A 20,624-nucleotide genomic window follows, 5' to 3' on the forward strand; every position below is an offset into this window, starting at 1 on the left:
GAAGAAAACAGAATGGGCCTGGCCAAATGAAAGGGAAGGAGGGGCGATTCCCCCTACTGCACCCCACCCAACTTGGCACCAGGAGTAACGCTCCCATTAGGGTTTCGAAATGCCAGCAAGAGCTGGAATCAGCACAAGCCAGCTTCTTGCCTGGATAAAAGCAAGCCACCCAGCAAGAAGAGCTGGGGTGCTCCATTTGCTGCCCGTACAGGCATCAGCATCACCCTTTGCTCAAAAGCCTTGAGCTGGCCCAGATCAGCACCAGTGACTGGCTCTCCCAGGCCAGCCAGCCTGGCAGTAAGAGCTTATCAGAGCTCAAGTGGACCCTTCTCCTGAGGGGTCCTGGTCTACTTCATCCCACATGCCTTCCAAGAGTGTTGCCTCCAACCACGTAACTCCAACATCATTAAAAATGGTGCCCTCAGATTTTTTTCCTGTCCAGCCTGAAATAAATATCTTCTCAGCCCCTCCTCCCTCTCAGGCCAGCACAATAGTCCACATACCCTAACTCGCACAGACGTACACGCGGCATCGCTACCTAGACTTGCTCCACCGGGGGACACAAAAGAACCTCCAATGCCCTAGGTTGGGACCACTATCCAATCATGGTCTTCCCTGCCCACCTGACCTAACTGCCATCCCAAAGACCCCTCACTCGTCTGGCACTATGCCTCTGCCACCTCCCTAACATCAAAACAGGTGTCCCTCAGCTAAACATCGACGCCCTCTTAGAGCCTGTCCACTCCACGCATGGATGTCCCTCTTGGGACCTCTAGACTCTTGGCAACAACACTCCTTCAGCCCTCTTCAGCCAGGCGGCGACGCCATCTCCAGCCCCCTCTCCAGCCAGGCCTCGACGACCCCCAGGCCCCAGCCTGGCGCGGACGCCCCCTCCCCCTTACCTGCGGGGGTTCAGCCCTGGCTGACAGGGGGCTGGGCAGCGCCTGGAGGAGCAGGAGCGCCATGCCACCCAGGAGCCTTCTCCTCTCCATCCCCCTCCTGCTCCTGCTCCTCCGCCACGGCGCCGCCACCTCCCTCCTCCTCCCTCTCCTCCTCTTCCCTCTTCTTCCTTCTTTCCTTCTTTTCCTGTTTCACTCTCCCCTCCCGCTTCCGGCTCTGCTCCACCCCGCCCCGGCCTAAACACCCTCCCAGACACTGGGGAGGTTCTCTAGTTTCAGAGTTTCATTGGCCTCTGCCCTTCATCCATTGATCAAAATAGCTGTCGATCAAATCGAAGTCCCGCCCCCAAGGCAACAGATGACTTGAGGGATCCAGCCAATGAAAAGTAGGAGGAAGCTGGGCCATCTTGAGTGTTGCGAGGCAGTGTAAATACATCCCACTCCCCAGAGAGTGGCGGAAGTGGCTCCAATTGGGGGCGGGGCCACCTAGAACGTGTGTATTGAATGCTACTTCAGATACAGCCATCTTGAGTGTGGCGGAAGTAATGTATTTCCACAGTTTGGCAAAAAGAGAAAGGGTATAGTGTTTCTAGAGGCTGTTGCCAAAAAGCTGGTGGTTTTTATTTTTATTTTTTTTAAGAAGGTAACGCAGCGCTCCTAAGGAGGAAAACGTCTGCAATCTAAAATCTTTCTATGTCTTTTGTCTTGAAACAGCCTCACTATTTCTGGTCTCCCACTGTCCTATCAGTAGCTTAAGTCAATTTAAATTCCCAATGAAATAGTACCTTTACCTGAGGCACAGTGCTTTGTCACCCCAAGTTTCAGGGACACAATTCTACTGACTGTACTTTAGAAATAGCTCTGAAGTCACTCTCATTTCTTCGATCCATGTTCTTATCTTTTGGCTAAATACAAATGGTCTCCCTGCTGCCCTGCCAGTTGCAGTTCTTCCCTCCTGAATTCCTTTCACACACCACAGCAAGGGTGCTCTACTACACGCACACACACAAAAGTCAATGTCTCATGACTTTTCCTCTTAAAATACCTAAACAACCTACAGGCTATGTAATCCAAACCTCTCAGTTTAGTCCTGTGTCCTGGTTCCTGCATTCTTTATCTCACTCTCTGCCACCCACACATTCTCCCACACATTTTGCTCATACTAAACACTTAAGAGATCCTCAGTGTGCTGTGCTATATAGTACACCTAACTTCATTTCTATATTGCACATACAGTTCCCTGTTTATAAACTCCTACTTCCCACCCCCTTGTTTCTTCTGGATTCACATAACACTCCCCTGACAGTGTAATCTGTATCTGCCTGGCTCACTTCTTCTACTAAATCTGCAGCTTTTTGTATGGCATACCAGGTCTTACTCATTTTTTAAGAAATCACTACAACATCCTATACCCAGTCAGGACCCAATCATAACCTTAATCAATGTTGGTAAAATAAATGAACAAATGAAGACCTATGGCAGAGAAGCCAGCTGCCCGTAGCTGCTAATTTCCTCTCAAAAACCTGCCAAAGCATTAAACAGCCTCACCCAGTTAGTCCCATTGAGTCTACAAGGAGTTTGTTTTTGACTTAAATAGCGCCAAAGCAGAAAACAAGAATGAGAAAATTGGTTTTGCCCCAGCAATAAGAATTTCCATAGTTCTGCCTCTCTCTTGATCCTGCTTCCCCAAGTGCTGCAAAATGTGACAAGTGTTCTTGCCAATGCCAAGTTTATTAGAAATTCATCCCACAATCAAGCTTCCAAGGGGAAGAGAAAAGATTGAGTACTAAGCAAGAGCCCAATTATTTTCACAGAACAGGGTCTCAACCCTGGCCTTAAGGAATATTTCCTCCACACAAAGACTAGGTATCTTCATTAGGAAACCTTAGTGGTTTCAATTTGGCAAGCACAGAGGATTTTATCCCAACTTCCCTTTCTCCCTTTACCTGAAAGCTCAAAGTGAGCTATTGGACAGGACAGACACTAAACCCTGCAGTCTAGTCTACATTAGCACTTCCCACACCAAGGTATTTTAGTTACTCTAATCTTTCCACATCCCACAGGAGCCAGCTCATAGAAAGCCTTACAAAATGGAGTTGAGATGCAGTTTCAGTGAACACTTTTAAAAGTGCCTCTGAACTATAGCCACTACATACTCCAGACTTTTCCAAGAGTAATTGTCTATGAAAACAGGAGGAATGCCAGGAGGCTTAAGGAGCTGGGAAGGAAAGGGAAAGTTTGATTATTGAAAGAACACCAGTGTGGAACTGCTTCTGAGCTCTGGTGAGGTTTTTCCTATTTGCCTTTGGAAATGAGCAAAACTGAAGCCAGATCTCTTATCCTAAGAAAGCTAGCTCAAAGACACAGACCGTTCTGTTCAGACATCAACTAAAATCAAATTGCATGCGGTACAGCATGGATGAACTTTGAAAACATTATGCTAAGTGAAAGAAGCCAGACACGGGTCACACACTGTGTGATTCCATTTATACGAAATGTCCAGAATAGGAAAATCTATAGAGACAGAAAGTGGATTAGAGGTTGTGAGGGGCAGGGGCTGGGGCTGGGGCTGGGACATAAGGGGAGTGACTGCTACTGTGTAGTTTCTTTTGGGGGTAATTAAAATGTCCTGGAATTAGATAGTGACGATGGTCATACAACTTTGTGAGTATACTAAAAACCACTAATTGTATGTACACTTTAAAAAGATGAATTTGTTATACGAATTATATATTAATTTTAAAAAATGAGGGAAAATCAAATGACAGCCAGTTATTTGACCTCAGGGAGGCCCTCTCTCTTTAGAGCAGAGGTCCTTAAGAGTGTGGTCCCCAGAGCAACAGAATCGCCTGACACTGGAAAATTACCAGAAATGCAAATTCTCAAACTCCACCCCAGGCCTACATAATTGGAAATTCTGGGGATGGGGCCCTACAATCTGTTTTAACAAGCCTTCCAGGTGATCCTGATGCATATTTTTAAGAACGATTTCTCCAGGGGAAACTTTGTGTAAAGGGTCAGAGAATAAATATTTTAGGCTTTGTACACCACATACATTGGGTCTCTGTCACAGTGTTTTGATTTCACAACTCTTTAAAAATATAAAAACCATTCTCATTTTCCAGGCACATAAAAACAGGCAGCAGACAGATTTGGGCCCTTGAGCCATGGTTTGCCAGCTCCTGCTTTGAGGCAACACAGCTCCCATTCTAAGAGACTTCTGCAGCTTCTAGCAAAGACAGGTGGATTTTTCCTCAGTAATAAGCAAAATAAACAATGGCCGCCCAGCTTCAGACAGGCAGGTCCTCTTAGAGTTGTGATATCCTTTTCCATGCCAAGGACAAAGGCCAGAATCTGCTTTTCATTCAGGCATTATTAATTCAGTCTGCAGACAGCTTGGTGTGCTATTTCAAGAAATTTATTCAATTCACAGTGATATCCTTTGAATGATCAGTAAATTCTACTAGACAACTTATACAGACATCCAGCCCAGGTAAACCCACAACAGTTCCCTAGAGAGCTTGAGAAATCACCTACAGCAGCCAAGTTGGGAAGGGCAGTGGCTGTGCTTTGTTGTGTCCTTTAAGGCTTTTTGGTCCTCGCTGATTTCCTCTTAGAGGAGTCCAAATAAAACTTCCTTTTCCTGGTCAGTACACACCAGTCTTTCTTTGGTGTTTAACCCAACAGGCTGAGGAAAGGAGGCAGCCAGGAAATTATACCCATTAAAATGTGTGGCTAACGTTTACATACATCCTTTTTACTCACAGTTAGTAGAATTATCTTTTAAACACACAGAAGTAAAATCGGACATGGTTTCCCAGCAGGATATCAAAGTTAGTATCACTTGACAGGGCTTGAAGCGCTGTGGAACTCTGCTGCCTCACACAATGACTTTTTTTGGCACAAAGAACTCCTGGGTGCCTGATAAACTCAAGGTTAGCAGTACTCCCAAAGAACCTTTCCAACTGGGGCAGTGGGGAGGAGGATGAGGAAGAGTGGAGATGAGCCCCAAGGTGACACTGACTAGGCCCTCCCCCTTCCTGAGTTGGCTAGAACTGCATGGATAAAGGTTCCATAGCTTGAGAGATAATGAGGAAGGGAAGAGGAAAGAAAGGTAGAAGCTTCTTTGTCCCAGGAGCTCTTCCTCAATCCTGGCTAGAACCAGAAGCCCAAAGACTTCCTAATTTTTCCAAATGTTTTGCTTGAGTGTCGCCCTCATGCCCCACCAACTTCTCTCTGTAGGGGACTCGGCTCCTGGTCTCCAGGGGATGAGAGTTAAGCGGGGAGCTGATAGAAGACTTGGTCTTTCTCCCCTTGTTCGCTTTCATCCCCTGGAGCCCAATAAACCAAGTGCCTGAGTAGAAGCAGGAGGCACCCTCGCGCCCCCGACTACCACCACCGCACGCAGACCCACCCTGGCCTTCCGGCCCTGTTGGCAAAGAGGAAGGGGGGCACAGGTCTACACAGCAGGTAAGGAGGAGCCTGGTGAATATGGGTATAGACTGGTCCTTGCTGGGGTAGGGCATTTAGAGACCCTTATTGAAGTAGACGTAAGGTACGAGTTCTCCGTACTTGGCCTTGATGGTGTCTTGGAGCTCTGGTTCCAGAGAGGAAACTGGCAATTTGCTGAGAAGAGAGAAGGGGGTTCTGAGCCTGCCACCTGGATAACAGCAGCAAATTACCCTTAGATAAAGTCCAACTCCAATGCCCCCTCTAAGAAACCCTTTCCAATTTCTCCATCGGAATTAGTAATGGCCTCTGTACACCACAATATGTTACTTTTACCTCTGTTCAGGCCTGACTTGGTTCTCTCGGCACTAAGCTTCCATCTTCTCCACAAGATTACAAGCAAAGCTCTCAGAACTCAGGGAATGCCCAGCAGATGACTGCTGAGTTGACTCAGGGGAGACTGGCACATCCAAGCTATGCCTGGGCTCCTGGAGCTAGTCCTTCTCCCCAACCAAGTCTGACGCTTCCCTTCCCCTTGCCTTCCTCCCTTTTCTCCTCACCTCCCCTTCCATGACATGCAAGTGGAGAGGTCCAAGTGATCTGGCAAACATGAGCCAAAATCAGTACCTGTCCCCTTGTTCAGTCTCAAAGCCCAGGCAAGAGAGATGTACCGAAGAACCCACCCAGCAGGGACAGCCCCTTGTTGTTTCCCCCACCTTCTCTCCAAGGCAGTCCTTGCTCCACTGGGAGGGAGCATTCATCCCTCTGCCCCTTAGCATGTGCCTGGTTTCCATTCATATGGGCTTAAGAGGCCCAGAGTTAAGGCCGATGGGCACTTGTCCCTGGACAAATACTGCCCTTCCTGGCCCTCCCCCGCTCCTTCACGACAGCAAGCAGGTCAGGGAGGGCAGAGACAGGATATCTGGCCAAACAAAGTGAGGCATGAGCAGCTGATACCATTTCTGCGGGAAGAGCCCACATGCCACCGGCACCATGAAGATGAGGCTGAAAGGAAGGAGAAACCAAGGTGTTAGGGGGCATCTCCCCACGGGCCCCCCCACGCCCCGTCCCTGGGGCCCTCGCAGCGGGCAGAGACGCCCCTTCACCTGGCCTGCTTCCCACAGCACCTCTCCCTCCACCCCTTCTCCAGCCTCCCAGTGCCAGGACGCTCATTTCAGCACAGGAGAAAATCAGTCCCCTCAACGCCCCCATCCACCCCTGTCATTCGAGCAGATGAAGAAGACAATGATGTCCCTGGGGAGTGCGAGCAGCAGCCCTAAGGACCACAGGCACCCGCGGATGTGCAGGGAAAGCAGCGAGGGGTGTGAACCCTAAGGTCTTGCTCCTCTATTCTGTGAACAGCTGGATGTCAGAGAACAGTAAAGGGCAGGGTTTTTCAAACTTCGATGTGCCTACGGACAGCTCCAGGGGCTTGTAAAAATGCAGACCTGATTCAGCAGGTCTGGGGAAGGGCTTGAGAGTCTTTATTTCTAACCAGTTCTCAGATGTGGGTCCAGGACCATGTCCTCCAGGAGTCTTAACAGACCTGGGTTCATAACCCAGCTTTGCTGCTTACTAAACGAGCAGTCTGGGCACATCACCTCTGAGGCAGCCAAGGGAGGACAAGAGTGCCTACTTTGCAGGGTTAGTGTGAAGACCCGACAACACATGTACAGCACGCAGCCCCTGGTATCTGCTCATTCAGTGGTAACTCAATAGGCAGAAGATAGCATAGCACGTTAGACTGCCGAGGACCAATCACGGCTCCAGCGATTACCAGCTATGTACCCTGGGGCAAGTTCCTTCATCTCTCTAAGCCTCAGTTTCTTTTTTTGTAAAAGATGATGATGACAGTATATATACCTCCAGGGCTGAGGTTATTAAGTGAAGTTATAGCTGTGAAGCATTGGCACAGAGGGCACTTTCAGTCAATGATAGTTGTTGCCACCGTCATTAGCCCTGTAGCCCTGCGAAACACAATTAATGGTAGGACATGTCCAGCTGATGGCAGGCACCTAAGATGCTGCCATGACGTGGGGTGTTTTCCTCCTGGGTCAGGCTGGGACACTTGACAGCCCCAGGCTGTCACATCATTTTTGTCTCTTCATTTATTTTATCTATTTATCTATCTGTTTTATTGAAATATGACTGACATAAAACATTGTACAAGTTTAAGATGTATGTGTGGATTTGATATATTTATATATTACAATGACACCTCTATCATGTCAAATAATTATCATTTCTTTTTTGTGGTAAGATTGTCTCCTCATTTTTGTCTCTTCTTAAGGCTTGAAGTCACAGGGGAGATCTTGGGACAGGAGGGCACCCAAGCACTCTGCTTCTCATACGGATGTGTGCATGAACCCTAGGCGGCCCGGCACCCTCCAAAAAGATGGGGCAAGAGCTCTCCAGACGGGACACAGGTGTTCTGAGCCTGGGGACCTTGGAAGTCAGGTAAAGGAGTCCATGTTCTCCAACAAGGGTGAAACAAGAAGACAGATCTCGGGTGCCTCAGCCACCAGAGAACCCAAACCAAGAAAATACATTACTCACAAGCACCCAGACAGCGTAACCTGCAATGGTGCGTGCAGGACCTTGACTTTCTGCATAAAAACAAAAGAAAGACCCACATGGGACTTATATACCTTAAGATGAACCCCACACCTGCCCCACCTGCCCTGCCACCAATCAGCCAGCTAGACACCCACAGGTAATGCACTGCTTGCCCTGAAGGGGAGAAGGGGCTCTCCTTGTTCTTCACAGACAAGATCGAACAACCGGCTGCGGTGTCTAAAGTGGGCAGCCGGTGGGGTCTGGTACAGGCTCTACGTGGGTGAGATGAAGGCGGGTAGCTAGAGGGAAGGATGAGGTGATCAGGAGCTCCTGCGTGTGGCTGGGGGACTCTGGGCAGGGAAGAGGCAAAAGGGAGCACCACTCACCTTCATGAAATGCAGCTTCTCCAGCCTTTCCATGATGACCGGCAGCAAGACTGAAAGAGACCAGCAAGAAGCTAGGAAGACCTGTAAGATTCTCCTTAAGACCCCTTTCCCAAGTCAGATCAGGGACTGAATGATTCCCCCTCTCTCCCCAGAAGTTCCAGAAAATACTTCTCATTTGGGGGGAAATATGGCAGCCTGTCCCCCGAGGCCCAGCAGAAGGGTGCTTCTCACACTTCTCAACCTGCCCATCTGCAATAACAGCACATGTACTGCAGGCCCAAAGTGTCCTTCTCAAAACTCAAAACTATCCTTGAAGGCTCATGCAAACAGATTATGTACCCTACTTTCTAATGTGCCCTTGCTGGAGGCACAACCAGTAAAGGGGGGTTATTTCCTCTACCACAGTCTCCTCACACCCCGCACTGTGTTCAGCATGTTGAAAGTACTTAAGAAATATTTGTTGACTGAAAAGAACTTTCTCCCCCAAATCTCTGATTTTTACTGATGTTTTAGGAACTACAGTGTGGTTCTCTCATGGCTTTCAGCACTCAAGCAAACCAGCTAGAGAAGCATGGCTGTGGAGGCTGGGGTCCCACCTCCCACCCAAAAGCTGAGTGAGGCTGAGGCCTTCATCATGTGTTCCAGGCACCCCCAGGATGGGAAGGCTTCTCCATCTTACTCATGCCAGGGGCTGCCATAGTGATCCGAGAAATAACCACTTGGGTGATGCCGATGGCTGCAGCTCTCTGAGGGCAGAAAAGATTAAATTGTCAGAAATGACCTTATCCTGTATCCATGGGCTGCACCAGAGGGCTGGGTCAGGGTCACCGCCAAGTCTGAGCTGGTAAAGGGGAAGGGTTGGACCTGCCAGAGGCTGAGTAACCTCACCAGATCCTCTCCCACCCAGCCAGAGTTTTATGGCTTCAGTACCAGAAATGATGGAGAAAGGACATGAGAAATGTCCTCATCAGGGAAATGTAGAAAAAAATCAATGGGAATGAGAATGGAGTCAGGGGTATCCTATAATGGAGCCCAGGCCTCCTGACCACTATGGACAGGACGGGACTCGAGAGGAAATTCCCTCCTCCCACCCAGAGAAATGCCTCTGCTTACCCGGGAATGACCAATTTCATTGTGGTTCGTGTCCTTCACGCAGATGCCCTGGATGAGTTCCCTAAACAGAGACAGGAGTTGCTGGACTTGGGAAAGGGGTGCTAGAAGCCTGCCAGTGATGTGTCACACCAGGGAACCAAGGGCTCTCGAGTGCTAGGAAGCCACCTCCTGCAGCCTGGCCCTGTGATCTTCCTTCTGCGCTCCAGTGAGGGCTATCTCAGAAGTGACCTAGGACAGTAGCTAAGAGAGCTAGCCCTACACCCAGAATGCCTAGGTTGAATCCTGAAACTGCAGAGTATGTGTCTCCTCGAGTCCTCTAAAGACTCAGTTCTCCTCATCTGCAAAATGGAGATAATCACGGCACTCACTTCATAGGACTTGGTGAGGATTAAACGGGATAATGCCTGCAACGTGCTTTCTTAGTCCAGTGTCTGACACTGAGTGACCGCACCATCAACAGTAGTTGCTCTGGCTGTTATACTCAGGCCAGTTCTTGACAGCACTCAAGCCAAGACCAGGTAAGTGGCTGGGACTCATTCATTTGTTGGGAAGGAGGAAATGGATGGGAGGAAGAAAGAGGAGAGGAGCAATGTGTACGCACAACTATTCTGGTAGTGTGCTCTTTCTGCCAGGGTGATAAATTTCCATTTACTAGTAGTCCCAAGAAAATGTGGCTTGTAGATATTAGTGATGATAATGAAGATGAGGATGACAACAGTAGCAATAACAGCTAACACTTATGTTGCATTTGTTACATTCTAGATACAATTCTGAGGGCTTTGCATGTATTACATCATTGAATCTTATAACAGAGGAACATCTATGCTTTCTCCTGTTAAAAAATAAGAACGTGAGACACAATGGGTTTTTTCCTTTTACCTTTCCCGTCGCAAAGCTTAAAGCCAGGGTGCCTGGAAAACATCTATCTACTCCTCTGGCTTCTTTCAAAGCCTCTTGCTTCTGTTCTATCTTTGGACGCCTCACTCTGCTACATTTTATTCTGTAAGCCATTCTCAGGGCTTTGGAAGTAGGCAGAGTTCATAACTTAAATACAGTTGCAGTTGAAAGGACTTGATCTAGTATAAAATCCCACAGGTCCACCCTATCACCCCCCATTCCACACCACCCAAAAAATGACTCCCATAACACTCATTACAGATTAAAATGAGTTAGCCGCCCCTCCTGTGGCCAACAGTGCTGGAGCAACCAATCCTCAGGGACCCTACAGGGGCACAGCCTGGCCGACTTCCCCACACCCACCTCAGCCCAAAGAAATCACCCACTGCCATGGTTTCTTGCCTTGGTTTCCCTGCTGACCTCGAGGCTTGTAGGTAGGAAAAGGGACCCCTGTACTCACTGCTGTCTCATCATTGGGATGTTGACACAGTTAGCAGCAGCCACAGCAGCAAAAGGCACCCAGCGGCCCACCAGGGGTGGAGCTCTCTGTTGGGGGAAGGAAACAATGGGAGTTATTCAGGCTCCCTGCAAGATGGGAGTAGAGGGGCTTAAGGACCATAAAACAAGAAATCCTATCTCACTACTGCCACACATCCGGACACCCATCTGGGAACCCAAACTCCCTCAAAGGCCAGAGAAAGACCAACCTGGGGACAGCCCCGCAGTATTTCCCATGACGTGGCTAGGCTCTGGCCAGCTCACCTAGACTAGGGGAAATGCCTAGTTTTTCCTAAGACTTTGCTGCCCCCTTGTGGCCACCAAGCCCACAGCAGCCTAGACAGTAAGTACCTTTGTCAACATGTTCATCCCCACAGCAGTGGCCACCGCGGTGGTTGTGGCTGTGATGTAGGAAAGGGCCATCTGCCTAGTGAAGGAAAGAGATGCTTGGGAGTAGGGAGTCCTGATAGCTCAGCCCTGATGACCCATGGCTTGAGTGAGAAATTCTGGAAATGAGGCTTCATGTCAGAGAAGCTCATGTGATCTGTCCCCAGTGTCGTCTTGTGACTTCTCCAAACTCACGATGCTCTAGCCCCCTGGGCCTCCTTTCAGTATTTTAAACATGCCAAGCTTTTTCTACTTCAGAACCTCTGCACACTCCTGCTCCCCATCTGGGGAATCCTTCCCTGGGCTTTTTTTCCCAGAACTCAGCTGAAACGTCAGCTGTGCAGAAGGACCCCCCTGACCAGCCTGTCTACATAGACACCTCCCTGCTGTTCTCTATCTTGTCACCTGTTTATTTCCTTAATGGCAGCAATCACAATCTGAGATTACTGCGATTGTTTCCTTAAAAGACCTTAAACCCTGCAAGAACAGGGACCACACACATCTTACTCAAATGTATCCCCAGCACCTAGAACCATGCCTGGCACATAAGACACACTCAAGAACTATTTGTACAATGAGTGTAGAAGAAAAGTCTGTAGAATTAATACATTTTGAATTGGTCTAGAAAGAAGATACTCTCTAGTTAGCCTAAGACAATACTTTCAAACCTGGAAAAGGGAGACTTGGTCACGTGCCCAGGGCAAGCCCCACCCAGGGAGGACTGACCACTCAGGAACCTTTTAGAAGGGCTGCTCCCTCAGAGGCAAAAAGACAGCCACCTGCTCCAGACCCACGTGGACAGCCCGGGGTTCAGGTCTCCTACCTGACCGACGTGGGGGAAGCTGCATTCCTGTTGGTGTAGTTGACTAAGGCATTGAAGGACTGGTTCACCCACTGCCAGAAGATGACCGCTGGCATCGTCCTACCAGCAAGGGAGGCCCGGCGAGGAGAGGGTGGAAGGGAGGGCTTGGTGTACATCAGTCAAACCACATTACCTGCTGTTTCCCAAACTGCTCTCATGCTGTTTCATGCACTTGGGCTTTTGCACAGGCTCACCCCTCTGCCTGGAATACACACACGTGCGTGCACACACGCACGCACACACACACTCCGTTCCACACGTGGTCAAATCCTGCTGTTTAAATCCTCCGTTCCATACGTGGTTAAATCATGTCCTCCTTGGAACCTGCTTTACCCTTACCCTGCCCTTCCTGAGGCACAGTCATTCCATGTCCCCTGCTCCCATGACTCCATATTCTCACCTCAGCCTACTGCTTAGCAAACCGGGCTGTAACTGTTTACTTCTTGGTCACTTCAACAAAACTAGGAGCTCCTTAAGGGAGGGACTAAAGTCTTTATATTCTCGACACCTGGCTCAATAACTGGACAAATGAATGCACGAGGGAGGGAAGGGGAAAGAAGGAAGAGGGGGAGGGGGAGGAGTCCTACACTCAGCAGCTACAAAGTGTATTCTCTCCCAACTGGGCTGAAAGGGTCTTCCTAATTTTTTACTGGGATATTACAGTATAAAAATACATTAAATTCATTGTTGAAGAAGTATTTCTTAAAGAAGGAAATAGAATAGCTTATTTGTTGAGAGTTCTAAAAAGGAACGCATCAGTCAAAATCCAGGCACCCATATATTTTGGCTGTGTAAACTTGGGCAAATTATGTAACCTATCTAGAACCTCAGTTCCTTATATATAAAATGGAGATGATAACAGTACTCTCTGTAGGATTGTCAAAGATATTAAAGGAGGCAATATATGCAAAGAATTTAGCATGGTGCCTGGTATCTGATAAGGGATCAATAAAGATGGCCATAATTATGATTGTAATAGGGCTCCCTGAGCCCACCGGTGGAACAGTATATAATATGTACAGCTCCCTGATCCAAGCGGCTTACACCTCCCACTTCCTTGCTCCTGGGTCCCACCTGTAGAACTGAAGCATGAAGCCCGTGATGATCATACCGCCAGGGACCTGAAAGGACATCCGTCCAATGACGTTCATCTTCTCCCCAGTGTCAGGGTGGAAGGCCGAGTCATAGAGCTTCTTGGCATACAGCAGCTGCTCCACCTGGGTACCTGGGGGCACAATCCCCATCCTGCCACCAAGGACAATAGGCAGAGTTACCTCCCTGCCCCCCAACCCCGAGTCATCCTGCTCTCATTTCTCCCTCCTTCCTGAGATCTTTGCCTATTTCCTCATCTTCAGTTTGCATCTCCTCCCTAGAGGACCCACCAATGTTGCCCCAATGCTTCCGGCCCCCTCCCATAACCGCTCACCTGCTCTTCTCCACCATCACTTTGGCCCAGTCCAGCTCCCGCTCTGGTACCAGGACAGTGCGGGGGTCTGTGATATTGAAAAAGTGCTTCACCCGCCCCAAGAAAGTGCACTGGTCCCAACGGGGGGCATCGATGTTAAAGTCAGACAGGTCGGCCTCCATCTCGTTCACACACAACTGTGGACTTAAGGAACACAGGGAAAATGAAGACTGTTGCCCAAATCAAAGCCTGCCCTGAGCACCTCCCACTGTGATGGACTGCCTGCTTTCACCATTAATTGGCCCCATCAAACCCTGTTTAGGAAGGCTTCAGTGAAGAGTCACCAAACTGAGCAATTGGGTACCAACATGTGTTTCCTGAGTGCCTACTGGTGGCCAGCCCTGTGCTGATCATGCTGTGGGGGAGACTGGAAAAAGGGACAACACAGTGCCTGTCCTTGGGGAGATGAGTCTGACTGGGGAACAGGAGCCCACTGGTGGAACAGTATATAATATGTACAGCAACGATGATATAGGAAGTGGCGGGGTGGGGTGGGTGCCGGGGGAACCTAGTAATCAAAGGGGACTTCCCAGAAGAGGTGGACTGTGAGTGAGGCCCCAGCAGACAGAAGAGATTTGTCTGAAGGAGGTAGAAGGCATGAGATCACACTGAAGGCAGAAATGATCACGAGTAAAGTGGAAATGAACATGACACAACGCCTTCGTCATTTAGTGTATGTGAGAGATCCCGGTCCGTGGCTATGTGTGAGGTGCCGCACCTGCCCTCAAGGAGTTTCAGAATAGGAGGTAAACAAACAAGTAAATCGACAAGGACGGCAGTGGGAACAATGCTGCTGACGGACACTGGGAGCAGTGGAAAGCCAGAGACGAGGCATCCGGAACTGAGATGACCGTATCTCCCAGTTTGCCTGGGACTGTTGGCCTGGGGTAAGTATCATAGCACTCCCCCTACTCTCAAAAGTGTCCCAATTTGGATGATAAGTTACATGATCACCTTATCTAAAATGGATGAGGGATTCTGAACACGCTTTGTATGTATAAGAAATAAACGATGTTTTGAAGGATGTGTACGAGTTAGACAGGTGGAAGAGCAGTATTTCAGGCATAAAGAGGAGCCAGCACTGAGAGCACACAGTGCACGTGGGGATGATGATAACATGTCACACTACTGAGCTAGTCTACACTAGACACTTTGCTTAGTGCCTCACATGTACTTTCTGAATCCATCTTCACCATTACCCTGTAAGATAATCTTTAATTTAATCCCATTTTATGGATAAGAAAACCAAGGTGCGGATAAGGAACTTTACCAAGTCACACAAGCATTAGCCATTGGCAGAGCCAGGATTTTAATTTAGCCTGATTTATTTCAGAACTCTCGTCTATAACGGGGTTCTGGAATCCATGACTCGAAAAGCTAAGGCAGGTCCATCATGGAAGGAGCTTGAACATTGTCATTCCTATCCTCAAAATAAGAAAAAAGCTGAACAGACTACTAATCAACAATTCTTCTAAAACCAATCACAGAATTGAGGGCAAACCACCACCTCCAAATCTGGAGAGACAGGTAGATAGGTACAGAGAATCAGAGCTTATCAGGAGCAGAAGCCCCCCGGGGCAAGTACCATGGAAAACTTAAATTGTTATTGACAAATTGCTGGGAGCCTAGTGTCGACAAATGGGGATTGAATCTTGAGCGGGGGTGGAAGGGGTAGGCATCACTGTTTTGTGAGTTTTACCTCCTGGAGTCTACTAGGTTCTTTAGGTGAAGATCAGAAAAGAATCCTCTGCTGCTTCTGACAGAGACATGGGGAAAGTAGCCATTCTGAAGTGTACCCAGAGCCCTCGGTCCTTAAGGAGGCCTGTCTGTCCGCAAAGGAAACTTACCGGAACCTAATTGACTTGGGGGAAGGGAAATACTCAACTCCAGCCCTTTCTAGCCTTCCTGTCCTATCTGAAGGGAGTGAGGGGAGACTGAGAAGCACTTGGGAAGGTCCAGAGGTGCAAGCTTACTCAAAGACTGAGACCTGATCACAGGACTATAGAAATGCAAGTCTCAGACCTTACTTAAGAAGAAATCTCTAGAAACCCGAAGATAGAACAAGAAAAAAATACAAGGATACCAGAGGAAATTTTAGTCTTTGCCAACTACAGATTTAGCAGATAGGAAACACAGCCTAGCTCCTTGCCAGATAAACATAAAACCTCATATATATCATACCTGACTTTTAGTTTGTAGAGACAGAGCAAGTATCAGAACCAGATGATAGAGATTTTGGAATTAATAAACTGGGAACTTCAAATAACTATAATTAATATGCTAAGGATGCTAACGGGAAAGTGGACAACATGCAAGAACAAATGGATAATGTAAGCAGGGAGATGGAAACTCTAAGAAAGAATCAAAAGGAAATGTTAGAAATAAGAAATATTGTAACAAAAATGAAGAGTGCCTTTGATGGGCTCATCGGTAGACTGGACATGCCTGAAGAAAGAATTAGTGTGCTTGAATATGCGTTGATAGAAAATCCCCAAACTGAAAAAAGAAAAAAGAAATAAAAAGCAGAATAGAATCGCCAAGAACCTTGGGATGATTACAAAAGGTGTAATAACATACACGTAATGGGAATACCAGGAGGAGTAGAGAGAAAAGACTATTTGAAGAATTACTATTTTCCAAAATTAATGACAGATACCAAACCACAGATCTAAGAGGCTCAGAGAACACCAAGCATGATAAATGCCAAAAAAATCTACACCTAGGCATAGGTGTAGATTCAAGCTGCAGAAAATCAAGACAAAGAAAATCAAGAAAGAAGCCAGAGGGAGGGAAAAAACACCTACTTAAAGGGGAGCAAAGATAAAAATTACATCGGACTTCTCTTCAGAAACCACGTAAGCAGGAGCAGAGTGAAATATTGAAAGTGTTGAAAGGAAAAAAACCCATCAACCTAGAATTCTGTATCTAGCAAAACGGTCCTTTAAAAATGACGAAGAAATAAGGACTTCCTCAAACAAAACTGAAAGAATTTGTCACCAAGAGGCATAACTTGCAAGATATCAAAAGAAGTTCTTCAGAGAGAAAGAAATATAGGTCATGAACTCTGATCTACATAAAGAGTGTGAAAAAGGAATAAATGAAGGTAAAATAAAATCATTATTTTTCTTATTCTAATTGTTAACAGTTAACAGATAAACAGTTCATTCAAAATAATAATAGCAACAATGTATTCAGTGGTTGTATCTGTGGATAAGTAAAATGAATGACAGCAACAATATAAAGAATGAGAGGAATTGGGAATACTGTTGTAAGGTATTTGCACTATCAGTGAAGTGGTATAGTGTTATCTGACAGTGGACTTGAATTAGTTGTAAATCTATATTGCAAACTCTAGGGCAATTGGTATGTAAGTTTTCAAAAGTACCACCAATATGCTGAGAGGAGAGAAATTGGAGTCATACGAAAAGCTAAGGCTTTTGAACTTTTGTCTGAAAATTTCAGGACGCCATTAAAAGATTTTAAGAGTGGCAAGATCATTTGTGAAGTTTAGAAAGAACACTCTGGGCAATCACGTGAGAATGGACATGATGTAGTAGGACCTCACAGGAGGCAGAGAGACCAGCTAGAAGGGAACCCCAATAATCCAGGCAAGAGGTAGGTCTCAAATGAACCTAGACGCACCGAACACAGAAGAGAACCCAAAAGGACAGAATCTTTTAAAGCATCAGAATCTGAGGATTCGCTAAGTGATTGGGTAGAGGAGGAATACTGTATCAGTCAAGGCTCAACCAGAGAAGCAGAATCAGTAGGAAATACGTGTGTGTGTGTGTGTGCATGTGCGTGCGTGTATGCATATATATATATCCTTTACATACACACACACACATATAATATTGATAAAAATTGATTTTGTACAAAGAATTAGCTAATTGGCTTATGTAATAGTTATGTAACTGCCCTGAGGCCAGCAGGGCAGGCAGACAGGAAGGGCTAGTCCTGGGGGAAAGGAGAGCCATGCAGGTCCAGCTGTGGCTGGAGTCTCTAACCACAGAGGGAGCCTAGTCCTTTTTTAAAGAGATTCCATCTGACCAAGTCAGGCTACTTGTGAAGGATAATTTCCCTTTATATTAACTCAAAGGTAACCCATCAGAGACTTTACTTACATTTGCAAAATCCCTTCACCACAACCCTTAGTGTTTGACTGGAATAACTGGCAGAAGGTGTGTGCATGATACAAAACGGCCACTTGTCCCTTGTAGCCCGCTGTAAACATACCAGAGACAGGGTTCTGGGAAGTTCTGTTTGGCCTAGCCAAACTGGCATATCACAAATTTCTAAAGGGATAGCTGGGGTTTCTGACGTGGGCAATAATGTGCTAAGACACAGACTATAGAAAAATAGGCTTTAAAGGAAGAAACAGTGAATTTGACTTTTCACATGTTGAGTTTCAAGTGCCATGGGACTTTCTTAAATGCAATAAGTTGCCACCAGTCCCAGGTCTTTTGCAAATGCCATTCCCTGTCCAGAATGCTGTTCCTTCCCCTCTTCACTAAATAACACCTACTCATCTTTTTTTTTTTTTTTAGGAATAATTTTTCAGATTTAACTTATACTTTCTACTACTAGATCATTTGTCTTTTTTCTTGGAAGACTCACCATAACTATGGATTTTCCATACATAGAAAATTACATTGACTGTCAACTCTAATTGAAAAATAAAAATTAAAAAAATAATAATAAACACTGTAAAAAGAAAAAGAAAAAAAGGAAATTACAAGTCTGTAGGCACCTTGAGCACCACAGAGCCCATGGGAAGGCTCCGGGTTCTGCCCTCCAAGGACAAGCGGACTTGGCCTCCTGCAGGCATGTCCCCCAGTCCCAACTGACCCAGGAGTGGGAGAGGGGAAAGAGTTCATTTCCCTTGACCCCAAAGGAACCTAAAAACTGTTGGCCTGGCCACCAGATCACATGCTGCCTTGGTTCACAGAGCTCCATGCTTGCATCTCCTGGAGACAGCCCAGGAAAGCAAAATGCTATGCCTCCCCTTCAACACAACTTGCAGCACACACACACACACCACACCACACCCCCACCCCCTAATTCTTGGCCATCTTGCTCCACTCTCTACCCAACAAGGGAAAGTCCTCTGCCTTTTCACATGGAAGCTCTCCTACACTAAAGGGGTAATCATTTGCTAAATTATGCAAGAAATCTTTGCCTTCATTACTAAGGTCAGAATAGAAATATCCGACTCCCTGTCTTATGTAAAAGACAACAAAAAAAATCTAAATTCTATGTCTGGAACATCTCCCTCCACACCTCTGCCCCACAATTCCGTGACTCCTTCGGGCCAATTCAGCCCTTCTGTTCCATACTCCATAGCATCCTGTCATTCCTGGCAACATGCTGGGCTTTTGTAATTGTCACTTTCTTATTATTTACAGTTATTTGTGTAAAGTCTGTCTTCCCTAACAGACTGTAAGGTTCATGCTGTATCTCCCATCTGCCCTCTAAAGACACTTACTGCCTGCCTGAAATGCATTCCAACTTATCTTTGGGTTCTACTGGCATCAAGGATATCATTTCTTTTAAATCAAACTCAGAATCTGCCTTGGTTATAGAAGAGCGGGCTTTCTTTCACGAAGTGGATATCGTCTACTCTGCCTATACCGCATCTTATCTGGTCTCTATGTTTTCTTTTAGTTACTCTCCTTCATCCCACATAAGCCATATCTAGTACTACCAAAAAGGCCTTATCACGTTCGGGGTGGCCCCACTAATAAAAGAATATGATTCCACTACTGGGAACAGGTAGGGATGTGAAGATCAAACAATGATTGACCAATAACTCCTTTTCCTTCTAGTATTAACGAATGTCACAGCTCATCCTAAATGACATTAGGAATCCAAGATCTCAGTTTATAGCAGAGGAAACTAATGCCTAGAAAGATTCACATCGATTAAGCCCTGCAAACATAGCCCTGCATTAGATGTGACAATAGCCAGGGCCTTACTTTCCCAAGGTCACAAAGCTTAGGGTCATCTAGATAGGTTCGCTATTCACTACAGGTTACTTGAGAGAAAGAGAGAGGGGATGGCGGGGTGGGGGAGAGGTGGAGGGGTGGAGAAAGCACACTCAAGTGTGAAGGAGGGAGAAAGGAAGAAAAATGAAATAACCTACTATGTCTCCTGAGGTAATGCTCTTCTTGCCAGAGAGATATGATTTTCCCTGGCAAACATGTCAGAGCTCAGAGAACAGCCTTCCACACTTCCTCTGGGATATCCTCTTGCAAGGGAGGGGAAGGACCCAAGATGTATACCCAGGTAGGGAGAGAAACAAAATATTATTGCTGGTACTCACATCACAAGAAGATCAAAGCAACCAAAGACTCAGGTCAGACACAAAGACCACCGGGATGGTGAGGGTTGGTGTCAAGGCTGCCTAGGGCAAGTTGGAGAATGAAACTAATAATTAAACAAGCAGGACTAGCTGTATGCTTATGTACACTCATGTGACTCCAAGGCAACAATTGGGAAAGAGAAGTCTGCCTTGCCTTTCTCACAAAAGAACCAACAGGCTAGAGATGGGTTGATTGTAGGAGTTATGCTCTAACTTAACAATAATTCATCTTGCACCTCCTTAGTCAAGGTTCTTAAATGAGTTTTATCTCCAAGGATCTGAAGCAATCATATAGGTAGCAGTTTTAAAAAATACTTTACTTGAATATATAAATAGTTAATGACCATTCAGATCCACGGGCAGCCCCAGGCCACTCCTCTCGCCACGTGGCTTCTGCAGGTGGAAGCCAGCCCCCGCTGCAGCCCAGCTTGGGCAATTAGGGCAGAAATATAAACTCCTTACTAGACATAAGGACTAGAAGTATATGTGGTGTGCGGCCTCTTCCCAAGACCACTTACCTGGTCCCGGGAGGAATGTCACCAGATGCAGCTTGCGTAGGAAGAAGAGTCTGGGTGCACTGCGGACCTCTGCCCGGGAACCTCCCCTCGCGAACCTCCCCTCACCCCGCCCCGCCTTGCCTACAGAGCACTGGCCCGGCGGCCCCTGCCGGCCACGTGGGCTCCTTTTCACCATTCCCAGGGCTCTACAGGCCAGCAGCCACCTCCAGCCTCCCTAGCAGCCCGCCTGCGCA

The 20,624-nt window shown here is 47.0% G+C and overlaps 2 protein-coding genes across 14 annotated transcripts in view; both read right to left on the reverse strand.

Annotated features, from left to right (window-relative positions):
* WBP1L (WW domain binding protein 1 like) overlaps nucleotides 1–1,115 on the reverse strand; it is a 55,185-nt gene extending 54,070 nt beyond the window's left edge. Inside the window, exon 1 of one of the 4 annotated variants that reach the window (XM_039871332.1) lies at nucleotides 903–1,115. In XM_039871332.1, coding sequence (XP_039727266.1) covers nucleotides 903–992 — 90 coding nt within the window. In that variant the 5' untranslated portion in view covers nucleotides 993–1,115. The remainder of the gene's footprint in view (nucleotides 1–902) is intronic. The other 3 variants (XM_039871331.1, XM_039871333.1, XM_039871334.1) reach the window with 3 other exon arrangements.
* Nucleotides 1,116–4,295: 3,180 nt separating this feature from the next.
* Nucleotides 4,296–20,512, reverse strand: SFXN2 (sideroflexin 2). 10 transcript variants are annotated; one of them, XM_039871342.1, is made up of 13 exons: nucleotides 20,392–20,512; nucleotides 19,835–19,915; nucleotides 13,474–13,649; nucleotides 13,122–13,292; nucleotides 12,009–12,107; nucleotides 11,150–11,225; nucleotides 10,761–10,846; nucleotides 9,404–9,464; nucleotides 8,970–9,036; nucleotides 8,291–8,340; nucleotides 7,905–7,954; nucleotides 6,306–6,353; nucleotides 4,296–5,525 (listed from the first exon to the last, which is right to left on the reverse strand). In XM_039871342.1, exons 3-13 carry the CDS (start codon nucleotides 13,632–13,634, stop codon nucleotides 5,426–5,428), a joined length of 969 nt encoding a protein of 322 aa, XP_039727276.1. In that variant the 5' UTR covers nucleotides 13,635–13,649; nucleotides 19,835–19,915; nucleotides 20,392–20,512; the 3' UTR covers nucleotides 4,296–5,425. The 10 variants fall into 10 exon arrangements, 9 of the variants coding, with proteins under 9 accessions (XP_039727276.1, XP_039727274.1, XP_039727278.1 ...); XM_039871340.1 differs by having other exon boundaries at nucleotides 13,474–13,656; XM_039871344.1 differs by having other exon boundaries at nucleotides 19,835–19,911; nucleotides 20,392–20,505.
* Between the last annotated feature and the right edge of the window lie 112 nt (nucleotides 20,513–20,624).

The sequence above is a fragment of the Pteropus medius genome, unplaced genomic scaffold (assembly GCF_902729225.1).
Source record: "Pteropus medius unplaced genomic scaffold, Ma_sr-lr_union100, whole genome shotgun sequence".
NCBI lineage: Eukaryota > Metazoa > Chordata > Mammalia > Chiroptera > Pteropodidae > Pteropus > Pteropus medius.

Coding starts and splice junctions, on each gene's coding strand:
- SFXN2 (XM_039871337.1), bottom strand. CDS start 19,713: ATGTTTGCCAGGGAAAATCATATCTCTCTGGCAAGAAGAGCATTACCT. Junction 11,226..12,008: donor GCTTCCCCCACGTCGGTCAG/GTAGGAGACCTG, acceptor TTCCTTCACTAG/GCAGATGGCCCTTTCCTACA. Junction 8,341..8,969: donor TATGGCAGCCCCTGGCATGA/GTAAGATGGAGA, acceptor GGTCTCTTTCAG/TCTTGCTGCCGGTCATCATG.